This window comes from Panthera uncia, chromosome C2, assembly GCF_023721935.1.
Source record: "Panthera uncia isolate 11264 chromosome C2, Puncia_PCG_1.0, whole genome shotgun sequence".
Lineage (NCBI taxonomy): Eukaryota > Metazoa > Chordata > Mammalia > Carnivora > Felidae > Panthera > Panthera uncia.
The window spans coordinates 45,714,433-45,729,979 of NC_064810.1; the positions used below are offsets into that span (position 1 = coordinate 45,714,433).

General features: G+C 43.6%; 1 protein-coding gene across 6 annotated transcripts in view; it reads left to right on the plus strand.

Annotated features, from left to right (window-relative positions):
• The window catches only part of ST3GAL6 (ST3 beta-galactoside alpha-2,3-sialyltransferase 6), a 62,296-nt gene that overhangs the window by 43,481 nt on the left and 3,268 nt on the right, over window positions 1-15,547 (plus strand). For 5 of the 6 annotated variants that reach the window (XM_049628075.1, XM_049628074.1, XM_049628076.1 and 2 more), the window contains 4 exons: window positions 8,313-8,411; window positions 11,507-11,693; window positions 11,808-11,945; window positions 15,353-15,505. In XM_049628075.1, coding sequence (XP_049484032.1) covers window positions 8,313-8,411; window positions 11,507-11,693; window positions 11,808-11,945; window positions 15,353-15,505 — 577 coding nt within the window. The remainder of the gene's footprint in view (window positions 1-8,312; window positions 8,412-11,506; window positions 11,694-11,807; window positions 11,946-15,352; window positions 15,506-15,547) is intronic. The other variant, XM_049628073.1, reaches the window with a different exon arrangement.

Genomic DNA, 15,547 nt, shown 5'->3' on the forward strand with positions numbered 1-15,547 from the left:
TTAAGCAAGCCATTATACATTTATCTGAATGGCACTGTATAACACAAAGACAGTCACTGGCCAGTCTATGCCTGAGCAGTGGATTTTATTTTATTTATTTATTTTAAAAATATTTATTTATTTTGAGAGTGACCACACATGTATGCATGCACACAGGGGAGGGATAGAGAGAGGAGAGGGGGAGAATCCCAAGCAGTCTCCGTGCGGTCAGCGCAGAGCCTGACTTGGGACTCGAACTCCTGAACTGTGAGATCATGACCTGACCTGAAATCAAGAGTTGTATGCTCAACCAGCTGAGCCACCCAGGCACCCCTGAGCAGTGTATTTTAAAGGCAGAATATACTCCAGAAAGGCAGAATGTACTACCCTGCCTTCTTGTTGCCTCAGAGTAAACTGTTCCCTAAGTGACCTTAAACATCTCCCATTTCTCCTCTCAGCCTGGGGAAAAATGCTCTAGGACAAACAGATCTGAGAACAGTCTCTTTCTCAGGCAGAGAGAATGAACTGCCCCCAGCTGTGGATTCAGGAATGGGGTTGGGGGTGAGGGGGGCGCCCCATGGACCAGGAGGAAGCCTTGTTGGCATGAGCTGCTCACTGGGTCAGTGGGTCTGTAGGGTCGGGATTGGGATGAGCAGAGAGGGGAGCTCTACTCTTTCCATCCCCTTCCTCCTTGGGCTGGTCTCCACTGATTTTATTCTTACTTTATCCTCCTGGTTTCTTCCAGAAGGTTCAGACATTTGGTCATTGTTTCAAATCCGAATCCTTTACAGTACTACCAGATGTAAGTCCTAGTTTTGTTCAGTTACATTATTCAGTTCACGTGATGCCCTCCATTGGGACAGATTACACTGTGAATGGGAAAGTTCTAAATACCAGATGCATTTACAAGAGAGGAGTCTTCCTCTTTCCCACAGGTGTCACATAAACGAAGTCTGCAGGTTAGCATGTTATTACCCATTTGGTTTTATTTATCTTTTTGTTTTTAACAAGAAGTATACTCTTTGGCTTTTCCCTTTATATTGTTTAGTTTCTCTCCTGAGCAATGACCCACCAGGTTGGGGTAGGGTAACCACCCAGGCACCCGTACGTTGCCTAAAGAATCGTGATTACCTAAGCTTACCTGTCTGTGTTGTGTTGTGCAGCTTGAGGGCCAGACTCAAAAGCAAAGTGGTGAATTGTAGAGAATCGTTAGAGGCAGGAAGGGTGGAGATCTAGTCCAACCCCCTCATTTGAAAGGTGAGAGAGCTGAGGTCCAGAGAGGTTATGTGGAGGTCTGTAAATTTCTGTTTTCAGTACCTCCTTTCACATTTTAACAGAGTAAAAGACAGGAAAGACCGCACAACCGAATGTCTTAAACTGAGCATCATCTGAAGAGCTAAGGGGAAGAGAATTCTGGAATTGTGAATTCTTTTGGATATATTGTTAAGGATTTCCAGGGCTATAAATCTTGTGCATTATTGAATATAGCTTATGCCTTTATTCTTAACCTCAAGCCATTTTTAACCAGATGATCTTTAATACTTCGGCAGGGTTAAACCAAATCCTCTCCAAGTTACATGTGTCAGTTCACTGAAAACACATATGTTAAATAGGTTTCTTTTGTTCTCTTAAAGATACATGATCTCCATAGACTCTTCTCTTCAAGGAGAGCTTGAAAAACAGGGTTTTGGGGGAGGGGAAGTAGAGGGAGGAAAGGGGCGGGCAGTAAGGAAGTGGGCAGGCATGGGACTGCTAAGTAGATGAGTCAGTACTTGTGAAAAACGGCACAGTTTTGTGTCCTTGGGCAAGTTCCTGCATTTCTGAACCTTAGTTTCTTGTAAAAGAGGGTAATGGTGCTACATATGCACCTTATGCCATGGTCAGTTTTGATAGTTAATAGTTAAGTCAGTGAAACCATTGCACAGTCATTAAGTCAACGTAAGCATCGGTACTGTCTTTGCAACTTCCTGTGAGTCTAGAATTATCTGGAAATAGAAAGCTTACATTGAAAACATGACCACTGAGCTTCTATATGAATGTTCATAGGAGCATTAGTCATAGTAGCCCCAAAGTGGAAACACCCAAATGTCCAACTGCCGAATGAATAAATTAAAGGTATATCCGTATAAAGGAAATTATCTGGTCATAAAAAGGAATGGGGTACTGATTCATGCCACAACATGGACGAACTTTGAAAACACCATGCTCAGCAAAAGAAGCCAGTCATGAAATAGCAAGTACAGGTATAGTTACATACGATGCAACCCACGTACCACATACAATTACTGCATGATTCCAGTTACAGGGAGTGGCCAGAATAGAAGCGCTATAGAGACAGAAAATAGATTTGTGGCGGTCAGGGGTGGGGGAGGGGAAATGGAGAGCAAGTGCTACTGGCTGTGGGTCTGAATTGGGTGGTGGTGATTGTTGCACAGCTTTGAATATGCTAAAAGCTAGTGAATTTTAGGTAAAAGGATGAATTTCACGACACGTGAATGATATTCCCATTCAAAAAATAAAATGTTTTTGAAAAGAACTGGGGGTGGCAGTGACCTCTCGTTTCCTCTCTAGCCTCTGTGGCACTGTGTTCGGAAGGGACTGTGAAGCCGTGCCTAGAACCAATGGTTTCTCTTTGTCATCTTTTCTGTATACTGCTGCTGCTGAGTTCTTGGGACCCTGGTTGCTCCCTTTATTCCCCAAAGCACAGCTCACATGAGGGGGCCATGGTTTACACACTTCACTAACGATTGAGGATATTTAAGGAAGTTGTATCACAGAAAAGCAATACTTAAAATGTGCGCGTGTTACAAGGCCCTGACCCTTTCTGGCTGGCTGTGCGTGTATCTCTTTAGCACCAGTCTGCCCCCCAGCCCCGGGGCATGCTGCCTTCTCCTTAGTGGGAACACATTCTCCCTCAGCCAAAGCGGCAGAAACCCTGAATCACAAAATCTCAGCTCCCACTTAAATGCGTGAACCAGGGGCCCCTGGGTGGCTCAGTCGGTTGAGTGTCCGACTTCCGCTCAGGTCATGATCTCACGGTGTGTGAGTTCGAGCCCTGCGTCAGGCTCTGTGCTGACAGCTCGGAGCCTGGAGCCTGTTTCAGATTCTGTGTCTCCCTCTCTCTCTGCCCCTCCCCTACTCATGCTCTGTCTCTCTCTGTCTCAAAAATAAATAAAAACCTTAAAAAAAAAATTTTAAATGCGTGAACCAGCTCTCCACCTCCCCCTGTCACCATTGCATTCTGGGAGGCTGCCAGATTCTGTGAAGAGTGTGCGAGGCCAGCACAGGCGGTCACAGAGTAACTCTACATAAATACCTTACTGAGCCGAAGCACCGGTGCTAAATCGGTTGCCTGCTCATTGGACACGGGTTTGTGACAGCTGCCTAGTTGCTCACCCAAGCGGGATCCATTATGTTACATCAGCAGAACGGGGCCAGATTGGCAACCAGCTGGGGCGGGAGCGTGGCTTCAGAGAACTTAAAAAGAGGACAAAGATGGAGACTTCAGTTATTTAAGGAAAACAGCCCAGGCTCTAGAAAGGTTCTCAATGTCTGCATCACTACTCTGGGCATCCTGCTGTTTTGCAAGGTTTCTTTACATGGTAGCATTTTCAGCCTGGAGAACTTGAGGCCGGGGGTGGGGGTGGGGGTTGGTTGGGGGAGTTGTGATTCTGTGTCAACAGAGTGAGTCATAGGTGGTGAAAAGGCAGGAGCAGCCACAGTCTGTTTCATAACAGCCATTGTTGTCACATGTTGAGTGGAGATACAGAAACCGGGGTACATGTGCCAGAGGACATGGTCTCCTGCAACGTAGAGTAACAACATTTGAGACCTCGGTGATTCCCTTCACAAAAGGGCAGACTAAGTTCCTAGAGGTTAGGTCTCTAGGCCAAGGTCCTGAAGATGCTGAATGGGGGAGCCAGAACCAGCAGTCAGGTCTCTAGCCACAGCCCATTGCTCAGTGTTTCAGGGTCTTCAGACTGCAAGTAACAGTAGCCTAAGAGTGATTTAAACAAAGCAGACCTTTATTGTCTCCCATATCGCCTAGATATGTGGGTTCATGTCTGCAGGCTTGTGGTTCCATCTTGCAGGCTGCGTGTGGCTGCACAGACTGGATGGCACAGCTCCAGGGAGTGTCCGTTCACACATACAGTTACTTGACTGGTGCACCTTGTAGGTGGACAGTGTACAACTTGCACATCTGTATGGAGCCGCTCTGGTTGTGTGACTGAATTAGCGGCTCAGTGATGTCAGGGCAGCTTCTCTGTGGCTCTCTCTCTCTCCCTGTTGTAAGATGACTGCCGCTGCTCTAACCGTATGTTGTCACATATCAGCATCTAAGAGGAAGGGAAGGGGTAGATCAGAAGAAAGCCTTCTTTTCAAACTGTGCTCTTGCGGGGGGCGAAATCTTTTCTGGAGCATCTAATAGACTCTCTAATGTCTTTCTGCCCCAAGGGTGGGTCACGGGGCCACCTCCAGACCGACCGTTGTTAGGCTTTACGGAAGCAGGGCTCTACCGGCAGGTACACAGGGTAGTGGGTGTGGGAGAATGACCAGTGAGATCTGCAGAGATTGTTAGGCTGAAGATGAGGTGGTCTATTTTAATGTGTATGATACTGCTGAAGGGAAGAGTGGATGTCAGAAAGCATTCAGAAGACAGGCCACAGGCCACTTGAAGTGGGCAATTCACGTCTACTTTCTCTGTATTGATGGTGTTGATGTTTACCTCTGTAGAGCGTAGGAACTCTCCTGGGTTTTGCCTGACTTGATGAGAAGCATGCCTTTCACCCGGGGGAAGAGTAATCTCTCACCGTAACTGTTTCAGCAGGCTTCCAGATTTTCCATTAACGGGTTTGGGCACTCTGGAGTGATTTTGTTTTCTGGATGAGCAGTTTGGGGCATGTGCATTTCCCCACCTGTTCCTGGGGTGGGGGAAAGAAGAACGGATAGCTGCTTTTCCAGACACAGAGTAAGGAAACAGTCACCATCCTTCATGTAACAACCAAACTGATTCCTAGAGTGCAGACACAGCCTATGAGCCAGGAAGTTTTAGATCGGAGGATACAGGAATATGAACAGTACTATTCTTGCCCTCTAGAGACTCAGAATTCCCTGTAGTTATTTGTGCGTGAAAGTTGTGTTAATTAAATATGGTAAAGTTATACTGTACCCAAGGGACCCTGGAAATTACCGTTTTACACCTCAGGGAACAAGGGGATCCAGGAGCCCAGACCAGGTGGAGGGAAGCCAAGGAGATGATGGATCAACTTTTTGGTAATATGTGGTGACTGCTGGGGAGAGAGGGGTGAGGTGTGTGGTTCAGACTGTGTACCTGTACCATGACGTGTTTCCCACAGTCACGGGGGTGTCGTGAATACTAGCTATAGATAAGCTGCTATTGCTACAGAGTGGTCCTAGGGATGCCCCTAAAACAGTTTCTAGTGTTATACATGATCCTCAGAAAAATATGTGGGTCTTTGCAATATCCCTTACAAGGAGGAAACGTGAAATTTCACTGACAAGATTTCCTTTCAGAGGCTTAGGCAAACTTTTTTTTCATGACAAAGGGCCTTCCCTCCTCCCAGCTGGCCCCTCCAAAGCTAACAGAGAAGAACATAGAAAGTGAAATTTCTCAAAATATGGTGACCATCGAACTGTGACCCGTCTTTAGAATTAGAGTTCTTTTGAGTGAGGCAGTGTCTCTAAGATTTCTTCCCATTTTTCCCAAGCCCTTAAACCTCCCGGGACAATGGACAGGAAGAGGCTACAGAATTGTGTACAAGGCATGGCCTTCTCTCTGTAGCTAATCCTGGGGCTCCTGTAGTAGGAGCTCTGCACCGAGCCCTCTCCTCCCTTTTCTCTTGACTGGAAGGCTTGATGGGATCTGTGAAGGGAGGTCCAGGACCTGGAGCCTGCGTGGGGACCAGGAATGTGACACATTAGTATAGCAGATGGTTGCTTCTCTTATCACAGTGCTCTTTTGGCCACACAAGGATCTAGGGCTTGATGACCAACTGCAGTCCAGTCTGATAAACATACCACTGAGCGGAAACTTCTGTGAACACTAAGGTTGAGCCTGTTGGCTTATTGCTGAGCAGTGATTATGGAACTGGTTGTGTCTGGGACGGAGTTGAGCTACCTCTTTACGGGTCAACTTCAGGGATCAGACTTGTGGGGTCGGTGGTCCTTCGATGAGGCTCCAGGGTTGGAACTCCGGAGACACGGCAGTGGTGTGCAATCCTGTCTAGCCTCGTATGTTTGATGATGTTAGAGTCAGTCAGCCTGGTGTCAGGCTGGAAATCCCAGGCCAGGCTGGATGCTGTAGCTGCAGGGGCACGTGGGAATAGGGAGGTGGGAGAGGGCTTATCTGGGTGCCATAGTTACCAATAGCTCTCCTCCTTCCTCATATAGGTTACATAGGAACAGAGCTGTTATTTGGGTCCTGTCTGTTCCTAGGCACCTCCTCCCCTATGCCCAGCCTTGCTTGGCAGGTAGATGGAGCCAGCTCCACAGCTTCAGCCTCTGATTTGTATTAAACTGATCCCGAGGTTATGGAAGGAAAAGTCAAACAAGCTGTGCATGTGAGAAGTACCCTCGTCACATAGAGTATTCATAAGATGGATCCGGTGAGGTTGATAACAATATACCCAGAGAGGAAAGGGTTTTGAATGTTTGCCAGTCTTCCCATCTTCTCCGTGCCACCTGGTGGCAGAGCACTGTGGATAAAGTTGCCTTCCTGGAAGTGGGATTAATGTCAAACTTGCAATATAAAAGCATCTAGACGCATGTTTCTTTCCTAAGACAAGCATTTAAAAAATGTGCTCTGGAGCACACTGCGATCTGTCCATGATAGGAGTTTCGGAGTTATATCCTCAGTGCTTGTTGGACATGTTTCCCCCTGCCCCCCCTGCCCCGTCCCCGTCCCTGATATCTGTGAAACTGGATTTTCTTGTTTTTTGTAGCAGAGCAGACACTGATTTAGACGTGACCCTTGAATTTGGGAGCTAAAAGTCCCAAATTAAAATGTGTAAAAGTGTTTTCGAGTATTAAAAACTTACCAAATATGTGAGCTAAACAAATTCTAAGGAAAGAGGGTCAATTCATATGTATACGAGGGTGTACATTGTCTCTTCTTGGCAGGGCCAATGTTTGGCTCTTTTTAATTATTCCTATATTCCTTCATTCTCTATGTTTATTATTTTTTTTAAGTTTATTTAAGTAATCTCTACACCCAGTATGGGGCTTGAACTCCTGACCTTGATATCAAGAGCCACACGCTCCTCTGAGCCAGCCAGGTGCCCCTCTTCAGTTTAAATATTCTACAGTATTTGTGCAATTTTGCTACTCATTAATTTCCCAAGAGCCTTGTGGTCTAGAGTTCATCTGTTTTGCTTTATTTCATGGTTCTTAGAGAAATAGTTTTTTTTCTTTATACTTTCATGTCTTGAGGGTCCTGAAAGGACAGTTGCAAAAGGCTTCCCCTCTGTAGTCTTGTCCCCTGAAGGAGAAGGACATGATCCGAGTTGTCTTTTCTCCAAGCTTGGTTGGGAGGTAGTGAGAGCCTGGAGATGGGTTCGGGGTTGCTGAGAGCGAATGGCACACAATCCAAAGTCCTAGGCTAGTCCCAGCCAGCAACAGGAAGTCGCGCTTCATCATCTACTTTAAAGCTGTCTGCCAGGAACACAGTGAACTTTGAGTTTATATTGGTTAAGCTCCAAGGAGCAGTACATGTTTGGGGAATTGAAGTGCTCATGGGCGGGTCCAAGGAAGCTACCCCTTACCCACCAGATTGCCAACTGTCTCCACACTGATGAGACGCAGCAGTGACCCAGAGCTAGGAACTCAGGGGAGTGGGCAACGCTGGTGAAAAAAAGGACGGCTATGTAACATAAGTACACTTGTGTCAACATTAACATGCAGCATCGCAGGCCAAGTGGTGTTTTTGTTGTCCAAGGGTCTGGATGCAAATCCCGATTCTGCCTCTTGGGAGTATGACTTGGAGATGTAACCAACACTTCTCTGAAGTCCTTTCTTCATTTGTAAAATGGGAGTATCGGGCTTACCTGTCTGAGCAGGTGGTTATGAGATTCAAGCAAGGGACCGTGCATGGACTCATAAGCAGCTTTAGTTTCTAGCGATCATATACTTCCTATGAAATGTTATTTATTGAATTCTGTATCTTTCTAATATATCCCTAGACCTGTAAGTCACAATCGGTTCTTTTTCTACTTGGGCAACAAATGAAATTTGGTTCTGGAAAGTATGGAACGAGTGCTTGGAATCACCCACTTATACGAAAGATGTCTCAACCTCTCACTTGTCTGTTTGCCCAGCAGTGTGCCATGTAAAAAGTGCGTGGTGGTTGGTAATGGAGGAGTTTTGAAGAATAAGACATTAGGAGAAAAAATTGACTCCTATGATGTAATAATAAGGTAAATATATTTCCTGTTTGCTAACCTGGAATTGTTTAAAAAAAAAAAAAAACATGGTTTCCTATTTTAGTATGACTGTGTTTTAAAAGGAAGAAGAGTTGCTTAGATAAGTTTATTATGTAACTGGTCTCTCAGTTGTTGGCTAGAGTAGGCCTAGATTTCAGGTCGTTGACTCAACAAATATTTATGAAGTTTCCTTAATATGCCAGGCACAGTTTTCGCCACAGGGGATACAACAGTGAATGAGAGCAATGTTCTTGCTCCCTGTGGAACTTATATTCTAATGAAGGGAAGAACACAATAATTAAATAAATAAGGGAGCATGGTAATAAATGCCATACAAACAATTAAAACATACATGACAGGCAATGATTGAATGGCTGCTTTAGAATGGATGACCATCTTGAGGAGAAGACCTCTAAGATGGACCCAAGTGAGTCTGTAGTACCAACTGTATCAGAGCAATCCAGGCAAATAGGACGTTTAGTGCAGGTCCCGGGGGAGGATATGATCCTGGGTTTGAGAGGAGCCGCAAGAAAATCAGCAAGGTAGGAGGGCAGCAGGCCTGGGGAGAGTGGTGTAACCAGAGGCTGAAGGAGCAGGCTGTGTAGGACTGTGTAAACTGAGACTAGAACTTGGATTTTACTTTAAGGACAACAGGAAACTTTTGCAGATTTTTTAAAATGTTTGTTTATTTTTGAGAGAGACAGAGTGTGCGTGGGGAAGGGGCAGAGAGAGAGAGGGAGACAGAGAATCCGAAGCAGGCTCCAGGCTCCGAGCTGTCAGCACAGAGCCCGAGCGGGGCTTGGACTCATGAACTGCGAGATCATGACCTGAGCTGAAGTCAGACGCTTAACCGACTGAGCCACCCAGGTGCCCCCTGAAGATTTTAAAGCAAGACTGCAATTCCATCTGATTATGCCTTTAAAATATCCTGGCTATGATGTGGACAATGGGATATGAGGGACAAGGGTAGAAATGAAGAGGCCAGTTAGGTGGCTATATTCAGGCAGATAATGGTGGCTTGGAACAGGATTGCCATGACAGAGAAAGGAGGTAAGTATAGACTAAGACATATTTTAGAGGTAGAGTTACCAGGATTTGTTGATGTGTTAGATGTGAAGAGAGATGGGAATAAAGGAACCAGATACCTCCTTCTAGGTTTTCAGCTGAAGAGACCGAGTTGGGGGAAGACTAGAGTGGGAACATGTTTAGATCTGGAGAGGGAAGATTTCTGTGTGAGCATGTTAGGTTTGAGGTGCTTGTAAGATTTGCAGTGGTAAGTCAAGTAGGCCCTTGGTTAAACGGTTAAAGCCTCATTGGTAAACAGCTTGTAAGCTGTATTTAAACCATGGATTGGGCAAGACTCCCCAGGGAAAAACAGAGAGAGAAGAGGTTCCCAGGACAGAGTCTTGAGGTACCCTACACTTAGACGTTGAGTAAAGAAAAAAAAAAAAAAAACGAGTTGGAAGAGGATCTACGAATGAGTTAGGAAGTATTTTAAAACAGAGGAGGTCAACTATGTCCAGTGTTGGTGAGAGGTCATGCAAGATAAGGACAGCGAGTTCACCATTGGACATGCAACTCGACGCTTACTCATACTCTTGACAAAAGCAGACTTGGAGATATGATATGGGGAGTGGCCCTACCCAGGTGGTTTAGCAGAGAGCGACAGGCAAGAAAGTGAAGAAACGAGGATAGGCAATTCTCTTGAGAAGTTTTGCTGTGGTGTTGAGTTACAAGATGGTAGCTGGAGATGGTTATGGACTCAAAGGAGGCTCTTTTGTTTTGTTCCTGTTTAAAGATAGGAGATTCTAGAGCATATTGGTAAACTGACAGAAATGAACAAAGAGATTGCTGTGGTAGAGAGAGGGGATGGCTGCAGAGTTCAAGTGTGGTTGGTCCTCTATAATGAAAGGAAAACTGGAATTGTGGTTATGACTACCAAGAGTCTCACCGATGGAGGGGTGGGAGAATGAGGACATTTCCGCCTCTTACTTTCTCATTGAAAGATTAAAGTAAGGTCATCATCTGGGTGATGTGTTGTGTGCCTTGGGAATGACTATGAATAGTCATTTGAAGAGTGGGAAGGTTTCACGATGGGGCAGTGCATTAGGCTGACCTGGCAGTGCTTGGGGGTTTTTCTGGGTTACAAGCTGCCAAGAGTTTGTGCATTGTGAGGTCACTTTATTTTCTGTTCACTCTCCATTTTGAGGAAGCTGTGAAAGTTTGTCCACACAACAATTTTAAAACAATTTTTTTAACCTATAATTGTCGAGACATTTGATCATCCAGAACCACAGCAAACCCTTGTGGGAGAATGCCACGGGCACAGCATTTATGAAAGTCATTTAAGTGTTATTAAGACCGTCTCATATTACATTGAGTCCGTGGCAAAGGGCGAAACAGTATTTATCCTCTAGGGGACACTGTTTTGGAAACAAAGCATCCCTTTTAATAGCATGCCTTCCTAGTGTATGCATAAATAGCGCATGTCTAACTTTGGCATTGAGCAGGCACAAGCCCAACAGTAGATCCTCTGTGGTTCTTTAGTTCCCTCTAGCAGTGACATTTATTTGCTTGTGCTTGGGTAGAATACAGAAATTTTATATTATTACTTTATTATGGAGTGCAACAATTTTGATGGGTCCTCACATCACCTTCAGTGTGATCCTTACCTGTCAGCCCGTGTGCTCCATGACTGTAACGTGAGGCAAGTAACTTTGGACTTCAGGGCCCTCACCCAAGGGGTTTTGCTCTGAACGTCCTCCAAGGTCTCTCTTAACTCTAGTTTTCTGTGGTTCTCTGTTCTCATTTGGTTTTATTTAGTCTTTGGTTTTTCTGGAGGTCGGACTGAATTAGTTGTGGCCCCACAATTAATTTTCAACATTTCTGCCTTTGATCCAGCCAGCTGTCTCATGAAAGGGAATGATTTCCTTGGCTGTTATGCCTTAAAAATCAAGCAGTCGCCTTGTAACTTTTAGCACCAGACCCATGGTTTCTGGTTTGTCCTGCTCTGTAAGCTCTGAAACTGGGATGGAATTGGCTCCTACTGAACTTGGTCTACATTATTTTGTGTGTTTTACTACCCACAGAATGAATAATGGTCCTGTTTTAGGACATGAAGAGGAAGTTGGGAGAAGGACAACCTTCCGACTTTTTTATCCAGAATCTGTTTTTTCAGATCCCAATCACAATGATCCTAATACTACGGCGATTCTCACTGCTTTTAAGCCGCTTGATTTAAAGTGGCTGTGGGAATTGTTGACAGGTGGCAAAATAGTAAGTTGGCAAAATTGATCTGCCTTCTGATTACCTTCAGTTTTTTTTTTTCCCATTAAAAAAGAAAAAAGACAACCACAATGTTCTATTTTCTGGGTTCTTATTTTATTTCAGAACACTAATGGTTTTTGGAAGAAACCAGCCTTGAACTTAATCTACAGACCTTATCAAATCAGAGTATTAGATCCTTTCATTATCAGAATGGCAGCTTATGAACTGCTTCACTTCCCAAAAGTGTTTCCCAAAAATCAGGTACGTATTTTTCCCGGCACAGTTTCAAACTAAAGATCTGCCTGGGGTAGGGTGGAGGGTTCCGACGGTTTTCAGAAAGGATGAGGGCCAGGACTCACAAGGTGGCTTCTGAAGGCCACGTCTGAGGTAGTGAACTTAGATATCTGGCTATTATCTTTATGTTCTTCGGACTGTAAGGAAAGAGTGTTAAAGGGAATGTTGTTTTGTTTTGTTTTTTTCCTGCCCTTGCAGAGCCCTTCCGGTGTCTCCTTCTGTATGCCTGAATGGCTCATTTCTCATAACCTTGTCTTCAATATTCTGCAGTGAGGAGAGTCTTGACGGGGTCGGGGGCTGATGGGCCAGCCGTGCTCAGAGTAGCAGGAAGGGATTCAGAACAAGTGCGTGGCTTTTCAGGCTAAAAAGAACTGTCTGAAGCACTCCGATAAAAATAGCACCGGTAAACCAGAGGAAAGGCAAAGGAAGGACAAGGTAGTTCAGAAATATTTCTGCGGTCACAGAGGAGACACTGGTCCTGAAATTGGAGGAAGGGTGGTTGAAACTCCAAACTCTTTAATTAAGTAAAGGGAGTCTCACCGATTGTGACTCTTGTAGTTCTTCAGTTATGTTCCCTAGAAAACAATACTCTCCAGACCCATACAGTGGCAGAGACCAGTTTTCATCAGAAGCTTGAGCAAGTGTGTAACATAATATCTAAGCTGAAATGAGGTTTTTCTTTTTGGTAGTCAGGGAAAATCCAAAGAAATAAACATACATCATGTTATCTTTTCTTTAGTATGCTAAAAAAAAAATTCTCAAGTTTAGAATTGTTAGATTCTCATGCTTAACATGAAACCACTTACAAAGGAATATATATCAAATATAACTACTTATATTTATATTCTAATATATATGTTATAATATATAAAGGAAATCATCCTTCTCTTCCCTCTGTAACTATCCCTTTTTTTTTTTGCCTTTTATATCTTTCTAGACTATTTTCTATGCATTTACACTTTTTGTTCAATTATTTTCTGCCATTTCCCCCCTCCATTTAATGAACTATTTCCTTATTTCTAGACATTTCCATTTGCATCCAGCTTTCTTCCTCTATATACTATGGAGGAATGCATGTGATTCTAGGTATTTTCAGTCCATGTGTGTGATTTCTGTAGGATAGACTCCTACAAGTGGGATTCCCAAGTCAAAACGCATAAAGATTTTAAATTTAAGCCTTATTTCTTGGTAATTTTTGAAGGGACAGCTTCTTAATAATTTCTTAATTTTGAGGGGAAAAGACCGCTTTCTGAATGTACGTTTTGTGACTTCTTAGCTCTAATTTTCCTAAGTGAAGTAAGATCAGATACAACTTTTGTTTTCTGTTTTAGGTAGTGTCTCCAAAAGCATAGGATGACCCTTATCTTAATTAGGTCTCCAAAACTAGTTGTAACTAGATTAAAGTTCCAGTAGAACATGGTGTGCCAGAAGCCAAATGAGGACGTAACGCTATTTCAGAGAGGTTATGTGGGATGCTGTCCAGAGGTTGAGCACAAATGATAAACATTGGTTCTGGAAACATGGAAGTCCTATTGGTAATACAGACAAGAATAAAAGAGGGAGAAAGCCTGCTTGACTTAGGTTAAACAGAACATGGGACATGAGCAAGTGGAGGTGAATCTTTAATAGAGTTTTGCTAGAAAAGAGAGCAGAGAAATGGTTGAAAGACATCGGATCAAGGAAGGTTTTGTGGTTTTTCAAAGACAGATGGCCATGATTATATGCTGAAGGGAATGATTCAACAGAAGAAAATAATGAGAAAGTGGGTAATGGTAGAAGCAGGCTTGTTGAGAGAGACGAGATTGGATGAAAGAGTGCACTACTGGCGAGGTTGGCCATAGGTGGGAACAGACATCATGTGCACCTAAGAGGAGTGAGCGCTGAAAATACAGGTGAAGATGAAGGTAGATTGGGAATTGGGAAGATGGTATAGTTCTTCTCTGTTTCTGTTAGTAAAACAAGGATTCAGTTACCAGTTTAAAGTAGAAAGGAGCCTGGGGCTGTTGGATTTAAAGGTATAAAAGTGTCACCTTGGAGAGTAGGAGTGGAAATTTACTCGGGAAATACTGAACGGCCACTTGAGGCTTTGGCCATAAACGTAAAGTGTGCCCAGGCACATACGTTGTTTTCTCTTAGCTTGTTCTGCTGCTTGGCTGTGGGTGGAGCCGGGGTTAAGATTCTGTCAGGTGATCATCTATTTCTGTGGGTGACAGGTACAGAAAATGGAAGGTCTCCATAAGGGAATGGTGATAATCACGGCTGAAAGTACTCTAAGATATGAAGAAAGGAAGTAGAGGACATGAAGGGGGGACATGAAGGGACAGAAGGGGGAGAAAGTGATGGGATCAATGAGGTTGGAGGCTTTTAACCTCCAAAAACCTCCAAAAACCCGGCTTTTAACCCAGTCACTAATTTCCTTTTCTAACAGATGGTGAAGAGTTGTGGTGGTCACAGTAGGGCAGAGGGTAAAGAAAAGCGTATTTCAAAGGCAGTTAGGCTTTCAGACAGGCTTGCCTCTGTGAGTTGATTTGCTATTATTGTGCTTCTTGGATTTCTTCTCCTCCTCAAAATCATAATATGTAATTTCCATGGAATCTGTAAGTAATACTTAATCGAAAGAAAATCTCTTTAGATTGCTGTGTTAAAAAGTTTAAGATGTATTTTTGTTTTTGCCTTTGAAGGCCATCCTGGTGAGAATTAAAACTTTGAAGATCTGTCACACATGTGACTGCATTTTCAGGATATAGGTGTATATGATGGGGAAGCTTGGTTTTTGTTTTTAAATTGATAATGATCCAGTTGAGACTGTGACATTACTATGTATATATCTGGAATCTTTATTTCCTAATCAGAGTCTTAACTATTTGTCATTGAAGTTACTTAGTCTTTCCCTACAGCTAAATTACTAGGATTATAAAATAGATTTAGTTTGAGGCTTCTGTGAATTCTTTCACCATGATCATCCATTAGCAAATTAACCTGTCCTTACATTTCATAAATGGGTTCAAAATTCACAGGCTATGCTTTTTCCACAGGAAGACAAATTCAGCATGTTTTATAAAATACGGCGGCAGTGGCATCCTTTTCCTTGAGCCTCATGGTGTTTCTTCATTTGATAGTTGTCCTCTGGGCTAATATTGCAGTTAAGTTTTATTTGAAAGGTTTTCTAAGATTCCAGTCACACTTTCTATGCTTTTTCAGAGTTAGGATATTAACTGGGGGTTGGATCTTAGACATGATGAGGGTTTAACCTAAGTATTTCTCACCTGATTAAATGTTCAGAAGTCCTGGTTTCATAGGGTGAGGTCACCTAAATATGCTTTGGAAACAAGTATCTTGTTTGGGTTAAAAAAAACTTTAATTTCTTTTTCCAGAAACCCAAGCACCCAACAACAGGAATTATTGCCATCACATTGGCTTTTCACATATGTCATGAAGTTCACCTTGCTGGATTTAAATATAACTTTTCTGACCTCAAGAGTCCTTTGCACTATTATGGGAATGCCACCATGTCTTTGATGAGTAAGGTAATACATACCTACTTGGGTGTAATCTTTGATCCTTAGAGT